The following is a 12,161-nucleotide window of genomic DNA, read 5'->3' on the forward strand; positions in this document are numbered from 1 at the left end:
TTTTTTCTCGTCTACTTACTTTCATTCTTTTCTTAAGCTAGACATGTGAATGGAAGTTCAACTATAAATAAATAAGTTTGATGGAAGTGATATTAACAAATGGATGATTCACAGTGATTTGCGGAAGTTCATGTTCTTGGGGATTTCTTGTTCTGATCACTAGTAGTTTAGTTTATATCACCTGTAGTGTTTAGGTGTGACTTCGAATATTAGATGAGAAGTGACCAAAATTTTCTGGTTTTTGATAATTGAAAAGGCTACAATGAAAACATACTTATATGATGAACCTAAGTTATCTTTCGGTAACCACAACAAAAGCACCGGAATAATTCAAGCTATGTGTTTGTGGCTGTTTAATGAATTAAGAGGACTGTGTAGTCTATTTGGTCGACTGAAGCCCTAAACGATAGCTTGTGCTATTTGCAATCCAGGCCAATCTCTCAGTCTTCTTATAGCCGATTAGTCATTGGTCCTGAGGGGGCTTATCAAGTATATTCTTATAGCCAATGGACTGTCATCTGTATTTAGTATTTACCTTGGTCTTGCTGGCGAAGGAGACGAGGATTATTACAGATCCAATGCCCACTTGTTTGCTAAAATTAAACAACAAAGGGTTAGCATCTAAATACTGTATTCGTTTTCAAAATTATAAAATCTTAAATTTAAAATTAAATGAAAAAAGAAAGTATAAAACCATGGCAAAAGGGAATAGAACATAGAAGGCCCAACCAATAATTTGATCCTTTTACGTCTGTTATGTAAGGTAGTTTTTCTTTTCAAAGCACTATTTCTATTATTCACTCTTCTCTTTATCTACCAAGTATTAAAGTGTTAATGGGAAATATTCATCGTGATTAATAAAAAGATAGAAATTTAAAAGATAGAAATTTGAGTGAAAGGTGTGCTCGTTGAATGGATTTAGCCATGGAACATGCTGTTGGGCAAGCTGACGATTACGTGAATGGTTACAGAATTGCTTTGCTTTAAACTCAAAAAAATGGAAGCAGCAGGCAAGTACGTTTCTGTACATCCGTTTATAAAAGGTCAGCTGGCGTGTCTCAAATTTTAAATCAAAACTATTGATTCTAACTCAAAGGTCACTGATATCACATAATGTTGAAATTTCTTTAATCTAGAATTCCCATTTAATTATTATTATTTTGTGAGAAAGTAATACCAAGTGAAGAGATCACTTTGTGTAAATTATTGACCATCAACTTATATTTTGTCATTCAAGACATTATATGCAAGCCGGTATGGATAAATGCTTGAAATCTCTATCAAAAACTAATGAAAATGTTGGAAAAATTAAGTTATGTGTTGGAAGTTAAGATTTTATTCCTAATTATTTAACAAGTTTTATACATTCTAATTAATATTAAATCATATCATAATGTGTTGATCTCACATTTGATGATTGTAAGTAGACAATAAATATATATATATAATATATATATGACAAAAATATATAAGCAAATGATCAATGAATGTGAAGACTACTCAAGAGTCTTTGTGAGAAATTAATAATTAGCAATGTGAATGCCAGAATGATTCAATTCAATTAGTTTGAAATATACACAAAGGCAATAATGGGTTAGTTAGTCATTGTAATGACTAGTAAAAATGGAAAATGCAAACAAATACACAGCAAAATCCAAGCACTCGTGTATTATCTAAAGGAAAATAAAAGAAAATGTCAAACAATTCAATCTTTTAAAAATTGACAAGTTCTCAATCACAAATTAAAAAAATAAAAATAAAAATTGTCAAAACAAGCAAAGGAATGGGTGCATCACTTTATGGTTTAGTACAAGACACATAGCTTCATGCCTAGTTTCAAACATAAGCTAGTCGTCATGCAGATGCTATATATATAATATAATTATCTTAAGACTTGCAGAGTTTAGTAGTCATGAAAAGTCCTCCAAGGTAAGGTTAGTGAAGCAAGAGAAAGATTTCAAGATTAGGTACCAAATGGTAAAGCATTTATAATGTTAGTTTCCCTAACAAGAGACTAATCTTAATTAATTATTCATCATGTTCTTCTCAAATGGTTAGACTCATCAGATTGCATGGGGCAGGCATCCTTCGTTTTTTTTTTCTTCATATTCCATTCAATAAGGCACTAGTCTGGGTGGGTGACCTATATCCTATGTTGTTTTTTCCGGGCTTGAACGTCAAACATTCCACTTGCTATTTTTTTTTTTATTTACTCTGTATTAGCATCTGGGGATTCAGATTTAAGTTAATGGGAAATTCTTTTATTTATTATATTAATTGAGAGAGATTTATTTTTGTTTCGTTTCGATGAGATACAGATTGTCAATATATGGAGCCTTTAATTAAGGGGCAATGTGAAAATTTAACAATTTTAGGTAAAACGCCATTTTCAGCCAAGAATATCTTATATCCTGCTTAATTAGTTAGGTCTTTTTGGTTGATCTATATATATCAAGATTTTATTATTTGCATATAGTTTTGGTATTTCTAATTATAAAAAATGAAAAATGGCTAACGATAGTCGGTTACAACTTGGTGAGGTCCATGGCCTGCACGAAGAAAAGCTAAAGTAATTCAACAACTTCCATCCCTTTAGATTCTCCCGTCATTCTTTTAATTAACTTGTCAAGTCCCTATCCAAATTTTTTGATTAGCGACATTTTAGCTTAGACATGGCCTGCCATTCATCAGAATCTTCAGTTTCAATGTAAGGATTAGAACTAGTTGAAATCAAATTGAAAGTTTCATTTCTATCCCAATTTTAATTTATTTTAATTCTTATCAAATTTATCAATCAAGAGATAACTGATTTTTTTTTTATTTATCTTTAAAATGTGTGGAGTGAAGATATATCAAATTCCAGCCATTCCATCTGTTTATGATAAAACTATTCACTTAAACTCTTTTTCTTTTTCTTTTATAATTAGCAAATGATAAAATCATCAATGACATCATTAACCAGCTAAATTACCTTTTATATATATATATATATATATATATATATATATATATATATATATATATATATATATTATAAGTAACTTATATGTTAGATAGTATAGAGAGAAATAATTCCTATTTTGTTAAAATATAAGAAAGTGAAGAAATGGTAAAAGTGAAGAAATGGTAAGAGTGAAATGTGTATAGAATTATATATATATATATATAAATATATATTATTCTATTATGACATTTGGCACGTATATATGTAAAATAAAATGATTATCGTATTGTAATTTTCGTAAATAAATTAAGAACAGATGTGTTTATTAATAAATAGATGTGTCTGTTTATTAAACAGACATGTCTATTTTATAAAAACAGTCACAACTATCTGTATAGGTGTCGTTAATAAACAGACATGTCTTTAATAAATAAAAAATCACAACTATTTGTTTAGGTATCTGTCAATAAACAAACATTTCTATTACACAAACAGTTGTATCTACTGGAGATAGACAGATGTGTCTATCTAGAAAAAGTGTCATGACGATTTCATTCTTTATAAATATGGATGAGTTTTTCAATCCAATTATATACTACTTCTACTACTTTTTCTTTTCTTCTAGTCTTTCTAAATTTGGTTCGTATAAAAAGCTCTTAAGGGAAATCTTCAGGAGTTGTTGTCTGCAGATTTCAGGCTTTGTTGTATCCTGAAGGTATATTGCCATAACCTTGCAGCAATCTAGTTGGGGCAATTAATACCTTAAAGATAATGATTCATCACACTTCAAAGCCTATTATACACCCACTGCCTCAACAATTTTAAGGTATTAATCGTAATGGAGTCTAAGGCTGTTTCCGTGATTAATCAAGAGTTCGTGAAACTTGATCATTTTAAGGAACAAATTATGTTCACTAAGAAGGTGAAAGCAGATTCAAAAAAGAAGATGAACTGCTATACAAGGGGTCATATTCTCAACAACTCATCAGATAGGCTATAAGATTTATTTACCTCTGTCAAGTCTCCAAAGGAAATCTGAAATTCGTTAGAATTCGAATACAATACAGAAAAAAAAAATATATGGATAAATTTCTCATTATGAAATATTTTGAATTCTAAATACTTGATAATATGCCTGTTATGGATAAGTCCATGAGTTACATATCTTTGTTTTAAAGTTTAAGGATTTGAAAGTGATAGTTCCTAAATCACTACAATTAGAAGGAATAATAGCACATCATACTTCTAGTTTGAATGATTATAGGAAGAAATTACTGTATACCATAAACAACGTTTCTCTTAAACAGATTCAGAAATACTTACACATTAAAAAGTTTTTTATGTGATAATTTGTCTTTATGTTGATAACATACTTATAATTAGAAGAAATATAAGGTTATATTATGATGCTAAAGCTCATGGGTGAATGTGTTAAATAAGGTAATAAGATTTATGTGCATAAGTTGAAAAACACTTTTTGTATGCATAAATCCTAGTTCATATTAATTGTGTTTATCACTAACAAAGTGGAGGATATTATTAGAAATAGTTAGTGATAGGAAAAGTTGTCCCATAATTCAAAAAGTTATTTCTGTTCATTAAAAGGCATCAAAATGAACTAATTATTACTAATAATTAAATATCTTCTAAGAGGTATAAGTGAACAAATATAATTATTTTAAGAGATAAAAAGTAAACAGTTGTATATGTTCTAAGAGGTATAAGTGAACAGATGTAATTGTTTTAAGAGATACAAAGTGAACAGTTGTATATGTTCTAAGAGGTATAAGTGAACAGATGTAATTGTTCTAAGAGATACAAAGTGAACGGTTGTATTTGTTGTAAAAGGTATAAGTGAACAGATGTAATTATTCTAATAGACACAAAGTGAACTATTGTATATATTCAAAAAGATGCAAATGCTTTATAAATAGCAGTTTGGAATAAAAATCTATTAATTTTTCTTTTTTGTCTCTTCTCTTCATTTCTACTTACAATCAACGCTATTATTCTTTAATTCATTCTTGGGACAATTTTAAAATTACTGTCTAGAATTATATTTTGGTTATTATCCTGGAGGGATTTGCTTAAACTACCCAGCTATAACATAGTGGGGGTTTTGCTCTTTGCTAATTTCATTTTGTTGAGAAAATATTAAATAAATTTAATCATTTAAAAGTCAAAGAAGCAAAAAATTTCATATGATGTTTCTTCCAAATTAACTAAAAAATTCTGGTAGAACAATTGCTCAAATTGAGTATACTAATGCTATTGATAGCTTATATGCTATGTATTAACTAGACCTGATAGTACTTTTGCAGTATGTAAATTATTAAGTTATACTAGTAATATTAGTATGAAATACTGGAAAGAAATTTCAAGGGCTTTTGGATATTTAAAAAGAATTATAAACTATGGATTGTTCTGTGATAAATTTCTAATTTTGTTAAAATCATATAAAGAGTTGTATCCATGTAAAGAGTTGCGTCCATTGGCCAAAAGATGTAACCAAATGAAAAAAAACTATTTTTTTAATAGTTACATGCATAAAGACATGAATTTATTGGCCAAAAGGTTGGTACATTTTGAGTAATAAATATAAGAGCCTTACAAGTTATTTGTTAGAAGTGACAAAATGATAAATGAGTATGCATTTGTGTGTGTATGCAAGTTTAGCTTGGTTCTTTATTATTGGATGCTCTCTTTTTAAAACAAGTTATGGAGCAATTTATTTTTGCAAATAAGTTACATATCTAGACTATGAATTATTTATGTAGTTCATGTTATAAACATGTGATTGCATGATAGACTAATGAAACAATTATAGTAGAGATCCTAGGGTTATACAAATACCAGTTGGATAACTACTGCTAAGGATAATAAGTCAACCTTTGATTGAGTGTCCACTTTAGGTGGAGGTATTGTTTCTTGGGCATCAAAGAAATAAATTTGTATAACTCATTCTATGGTAGAATCCGAATTTATAACTTTGACAAATATTGATAAAGAAGTAGAATGACCGAAAAACTTGTTATCAGATATTAAGTTATACAATTAAAAGTATATACATATAAGCTTAAGACATGAAAATATCAGACAATTAGTCTTTAATAGTGTTATTACCATGTTTATATTAAATCCTATAATAATCTAGCAAATCTTTTAATAAAAGTGCTCTCGAGAGTTATAATCATAAGTACACGTGCTTATTAGAATTTAGAATATTCTATTAAATTTACTATTGATGGAAATCTTACTTTATAGTATTATTACTAAATAAAATTAAAGGGTAACAACAAGTTATTAGTAAATGTGGTAATTAAGTACTTAATTAATGGAATGAGGATGAGTATTTATACTCTTAATGAAATTTAATATTATTATAAAGGAAACTTCACCTATATGAACATAGGAAGTGGTGCCGCTTCAACAAAAGTGAGAATAACTTTTGTAATTGTTCATGAAAACGGGAGGTAGCATAAGGCCATATTCGTGCTAAAATTTTGATAAATTTTTTAAGTCGAACTAATTGATTCGTGTGTATAGTATTTCTGGTTCTATTTAATAAGAATCTAGGTTTAAGTTAAGGTCATTATGATTTCTTTGAAACTTTGAAATATTTACACTAGGGAAAAGTTTAAATCGAAAGATACTTTTCATTATGCATTAAACACTGAGATCTAACAATACAAGCTAAGTGGAGGATTGTTATAAATAGCTTATATGTTAGATAGTATAGAGAGAGAATTCCTATATTGTTAAAATATAAGAAAGTGAAGAAATGACAAGAATGAAATGTTTATAGAATTATATATATATATATATATATATATATATATATTATTCTATTATGGCACTTGACACGTACATGTATGAAATAAAATGATTATCTTATTGTAATTTTCGTAAATAAATTACGAACAAATGTATTTATTAATAAGTATAAGTGTCTGCTTATTAAACAGATATGTCTATTCTATAAAAACAGTTACAACTATATGTATAGGTGTCATTAATAAACAAACATATCTTTTATATATAAAAAGTCACAACTGTTTGTTTAGGTGTCTGTTAATAAACAGACATGTCTATTACACAAACAATTGTATCTATTGGAGATAGACAGATGTGTCTATTTAGAAAAAGTGCCATAACTTTTCATTCTTTATAAATATGGATGAGTTTTTCAATCCAATTATATACTACTTCTACTTCTTCTTCTTTTCTTCTAGTCTCTCTAAATTTGGTTCGTATAAAGAGTTCTTAAGGGAAATCTTTAGGAGTTACTATCTGCCGATTTTAAGTTTTGTTATATGCTGGAGGTATATTGCCAACCTTGCAATAATCTAATGTGGGCAATTAATACCTTAAAGATAGTGATTCATCATGCCTTAAAGTCTATTATACACCCACTGCCTCAACATATATATATATATATACTATTGAAATATTAGTTGGATTAAACATCATAATATACACAATTCCTTAAAGGTGCTTGAAATATTTCCATCCCTCAAGTGGCCTCTCATGAATGAGACTTCCTGTCCGATATATTTTACCATACCCATAGTCTTTTCGTATACTATTTTTTTTTACCACCCATGCAATGGATTTTCCTAATAATAATAATAATAATAATAATAATAATAAAACACAATTTTATTATATAATTAATATAATTATCATGGTTGAATTTCCTATACTACGAGTTAGGCTTTTTAATTTTTGGGTTGCTTTCCCAATTGTCAATTCCTAATTAATATGCTATGAATACGATTTAAAATTAAGCATCACCAATTATTAATTTTAAAGTATATCCCATTAAAGACGCATTCTTTTTTGCAATTATTATAAACTTGAGTTTATATAATAATAATAAATCTAATAATTAATGCTTGAGATTTATATTATTTTAATTATATGTATATATTAATTAATTTTACATGAATTTCGATATTAATACTTAATTTAATAATTATTAAATTTATTTTTTATATAAATTTAAATTTATATTACATATATTTTTTATACTTTAAAATTTCTTATAATTAAAGAAACTTTTAGAATTCAAGCCCTCTTATTGCACTTCTTTAAATTTTAGGAATATAATCTTACATGGTAATAGAAATTAATTAACCTGAAAAAAGAAATACAAAAGGAAAAAAAATGATGTATATACAAATTCACTATAATTATGAATTATGATGAAATTTCTATAATTAATAATTAAAATTAAATTATTGTATATACACCTTAAAATTTCCCCACATACTCTAAAAAATACAATAAGCCTAGTTGGCAAGAAATCTTGTTATTAAACATTCCAAAGCTGCCATGATTATTTTATACAGGAGTTATAATGGGAATGAGAAAATCATACATACGGTCTAATATATATGGTAAGAATCCAATACACTAGGTCTCCATAATATGGATGAAAATTATTACTTATCTTTGAATAATTATAACATACATATATATATATATATATTGAAATAGAGTTGCGAATTGCTACAATACAGTAATGAATTGTGGACAGAATTCTCTTAAATTATTCTCTTTGAAGATACAGAATTAAAAAGATGAGCAAAAATACTGAAAAATAGAAGTCAAAATTCTTGGTATATATGAGACTTCACAACTGAAAATGAAATTATAAGTCTTGACAGCCTACAACAAAAATAAATGAAAATATTTCTTCATAAAATATCCTTTTCTTAGCTCTTCATAAAATAATTCAAAATATTTTATGAAATATTAAAAAAAATTGAAAATTAGATTAAAATCACTGCAAAACAACATCCAAGATCTGTCTTTGGTGAGATTGAATTTTCAAGAAAAAAAGGCTAATTATAAAAACTAATGATTACATCATTAAGATGATATATGACGTTATTTATGCCCAGGTGGACGGCCAGGATATATGATGAGTATAATTTTTCCTCAATAAAAATATTATACTCATCCCATTTACATATATTTGAAAAAATATTAAATTCAAATGCGAAAATATATATAATAGCAGGAGAATGAGGCTACTATAATCTTTTCTGGATCTCCTATTTATTGCTCCATTCAGCATTCCATTTTATGGCGTGAAACTTGAGGTTTTAGCATCTCTCCTCACTCTCTCTCTCTCTCTCTGCCTTCTAAGATTTCCATATATAAAAGAGATAGAAGGTGATGATAAAGACTCTATAGATGAAATTGAATCTTGATATATATCATACTCAAAGATATCAGTGTTGAGAGATTATGGGTAAAGGAAGAGCACCCTGTTGTGATAAGAGTCAAGTAAAGAAGGGTCCGTGGAGTCCTGCAGAGGATTTGAGGCTCGTCACTTTCATTCAGAAGCATGGACATGAAAACTGGAGGGCTCTTCCTAAACAAGCAGGTCTGTTCTCTTCTTCTTGATCATGGACAATCCTCTTCCTGCATTCTTGATGTCTCTTGAGTATTGATATCTTCAAGTAATCGTTTTCAATTTTTTTCTGAAATCTAATTTTATGTGTTTTATATACTCTGATTCTTGAAAGACCACCTTTCCTTATCGAACAAATCACATGGCCAAGCATTCAAAATTTCTTTGTGCTTATTGCTTTTATTAATTTAATGCAGAATCATTATTCCAGATCTTCCTGATCCTATTATCAGCATTATGAATAGATTTTTCCAACATTTGCATTAATTTCTTTTTCTTTTTTTTTTGTCAATCCAAAAGTAAAATTAAATGCGGTTGTAATCAGGACTTGTCTTGTTCTTGAAATCATGTCATTACCCTTTTCTTGAAAATTCAATAAAAGAAAAAGTATAGAAAAGAAAATATAATTCAAACTTGACACCTGGCTATAATTATTTAATTTTGTGCTGACCATAAACGCTAGTAGGAAGACAAGTTTGAAACGTTCATAGCTACCTATCAAATGAATGATGAAGGGAAGTAGTAATTCAACTAAGGTAACGCATTATCACTCTGCAATATCTAGATTTTTCATTTTTATAGAGTGTGGATACTGCCACCAGTTTAGGTAGTAATCCTCTTCAGTCTTCACATATAGTCTCTGCTGTGTTCTGAGCACTTGAAATACTCACACCTTGTCGGTGGAGATTCACTACCAAATCAACGCAAGATATTATAAGAATTGATAGTCACATCAAAATGTCGTAAGGCCATGGTTTGGTTAAATTTCTTCATTTGGTTGACTCCAATGACTTGTAAATTTGTTGAAACTGCAAGCCTTTGTGAATTGAAATATAAAATCTTATATTACAGAAACCCATGAACTTAATGTTTTGGATTATTTCTTCACAAGGCCAAAAAGTCTCCTAAGCGTTATCTAGTACTATTTCAAGTCTTTGAAACAGTAAAAATATTGAAAAGCAAAACGATGCGTAAATCACCAATCTAACACGCAGCTTGACTCTTGGTGCTTATTTTTCTGCTATTTCATGTAAACGTGCATGCTGACCAGCCTCGTGTACTGTGATTGGGAGATTAAAAAGTTTATTTATTTATTTTGAAAAAGACCTTTAAAGAAAAAAAAAAAAAAAAAAAACAGCTTGAAAATATGTTTTACTATTTAAAATTTTTTTAATTAAAATATGTTAAATTTAAATTAAAAACAAAATTTAAAGGTTTTTAATAAATACATTTGAGATGGTACGTATTTTTCTCAAACCTCAAGGTGGTTGAACAATGATAATATAAAAATTAAAGTATTTGGAGCTTTATTATTTGGTATTATCATATACAATCAAATTGACTCAGAATTTTCATATGCAGTTGTATCATATTATATAATAAAATTTTAGAGTTAATGTTGCCGTTTTTTGATATGCAGGGTTGTTAAGATGTGGGAAAAGTTGTCGTTTGAGATGGATTAATTACCTAAGACCTGACGTAAAGAGAGGGAACTTCACCAAAGAGGAAGAGGAAGCCATAATAAAACTGCACCAAACGTTAGGGAACAAGTAATTAAAATGCTAACCAAAAATACAAGAAAATTGTTGTCTTTTCTTTAGCATCATGTTTCATATGAAATGGAATCTTGCGTTTCAGGTGGTCTAAAATTGCATCCCATTTTCCGGGCAGAACAGATAATGAGATCAAGAACGTCTGGAACACTCACTTGAAGAAAAGATTGGCATTTAAAGTCCCACATTCAAGCGGGGGCGAATTAAAGGAATCATCCTCTATCTCCTCTTCTTCGTCCAGCACAATCATGTCAGGTGGGAAAAGAAATATGGCAATAGAACTTGATGATCAATGGAAACATGTCTCCGTGACCAAGAGGACTCGTGTTTTGGAAGATATACAGGATTTGCATATGGAAGTAACTCGAGATGAATTTAGAACAACTAATAAGGAAGCCCAAGAATTGCCAAGTTCCTCTTCTTCTTCCTCTTCCGATAATTCCAATGTCACAAACTATAGTCAAGTTGATGTTTCTTTGCCAGATGATCAAATGGGTTCGCTTTTCAACTTTTCAGGAGCTTACGTTCGTAATACATTAGAGGAGGTGAGCAAACCAGAGATCCAAGACATTGCAGCAGTTGAGATTCCTTCCGAGTCAGATTTAGATTTTTGGAACATGTTAGATGGATTATATTCGTTGCAAACTAATGAGGAAGTCCAATTACATAATGTTGAGACAAACAAAAACTCAAGTCTTGGAGTTGAATATAATGGGGAAGTCGAGAATAGGAAGTGGCTGCGTTACTTGGAAAATGAACTTGGCCTGGAGCCAGCCAGGGATGGAAAGCAGCAAAATTTACCAGAAGATGCAGCTGAATCATTTTTAGTCCCTGAAAATTACCAGTTTGAGATACCCATGAAGCCGGAAGTCAACTCCGGGATGGAATATTATCATTTGTGGCCTTCTTTATGAAACAATTTCACTATAAAAAAAAAAGTAAAGCTACTAGTTTATAGAAAGTATATGGTAATTAACTGACTTAATTTCTTAGTTACATTTTTAGTGGTTATTAATTTTAACCTTATAATCAAGTATATGTATGTTACTTTGATGTATAAATGATGAGAAGTTAAACATTTTACCTTTTAATTGTGCTTGATATGATCAGATCGTTGGTTGATATAGGTTAAATAATTTACTTTTTTATTTTTATTATAAGAAAAAAAAGTATAAATATTGAGGGTTCAGCTATAGCCATATGAATTGTTCAAAGTTATTATTATTATTATTATTCATATTCA

At 28.8% G+C, this 12,161-nt stretch overlaps 1 protein-coding gene across 1 annotated transcript; it reads left to right on the forward strand.

Moving 5' to 3' along the window:
* Nucleotides 1-9,087: 9,087 nt before the first annotated feature.
* On the forward strand, nucleotides 9,088-11,868 carry LOC110643149 (transcription factor MYB63). The gene is made up of 3 exons (XM_021795405.2): nucleotides 9,088-9,338; nucleotides 10,786-10,915; nucleotides 11,004-11,868. Exons 1-3 carry the CDS (start codon nucleotides 9,200-9,202, stop codon nucleotides 11,830-11,832), a joined length of 1,098 nt encoding a protein of 365 aa, XP_021651097.2. The 5' UTR covers nucleotides 9,088-9,199; the 3' UTR covers nucleotides 11,833-11,868.
* The last annotated feature ends 293 nt before the right edge of the window (nucleotides 11,869-12,161 follow it).

This window comes from Hevea brasiliensis, chromosome 13 (assembly GCF_030052815.1).
Source record: "Hevea brasiliensis isolate MT/VB/25A 57/8 chromosome 13, ASM3005281v1, whole genome shotgun sequence".
NCBI classification, from domain to species: domain Eukaryota; kingdom Viridiplantae; phylum Streptophyta; class Magnoliopsida; order Malpighiales; family Euphorbiaceae; genus Hevea; species Hevea brasiliensis.

What these genes read in the sequence shown, in the direction of transcription:
- LOC110643149 (XM_021795405.2), top strand. Translation starts at nt 9,200, where the DNA reads ATGGGTAAAGGAAGAGCACCCTGTTGTGATAAGAGTCAAGTAAAGAAG. An exon ending in GGCTCTTCCTAAACAAGCAG is followed by an intron (nt 9,339 to 10,785) that starts GTCTGTTCTCTT and finishes TTTGATATGCAG; the next exon opens with GGTTGTTAAGATGTGGGAAA. An exon ending in CACCAAACGTTAGGGAACAA is followed by an intron (nt 10,916 to 11,003) that starts GTAATTAAAATG and finishes CTTGCGTTTCAG; the next exon opens with GTGGTCTAAAATTGCATCCC.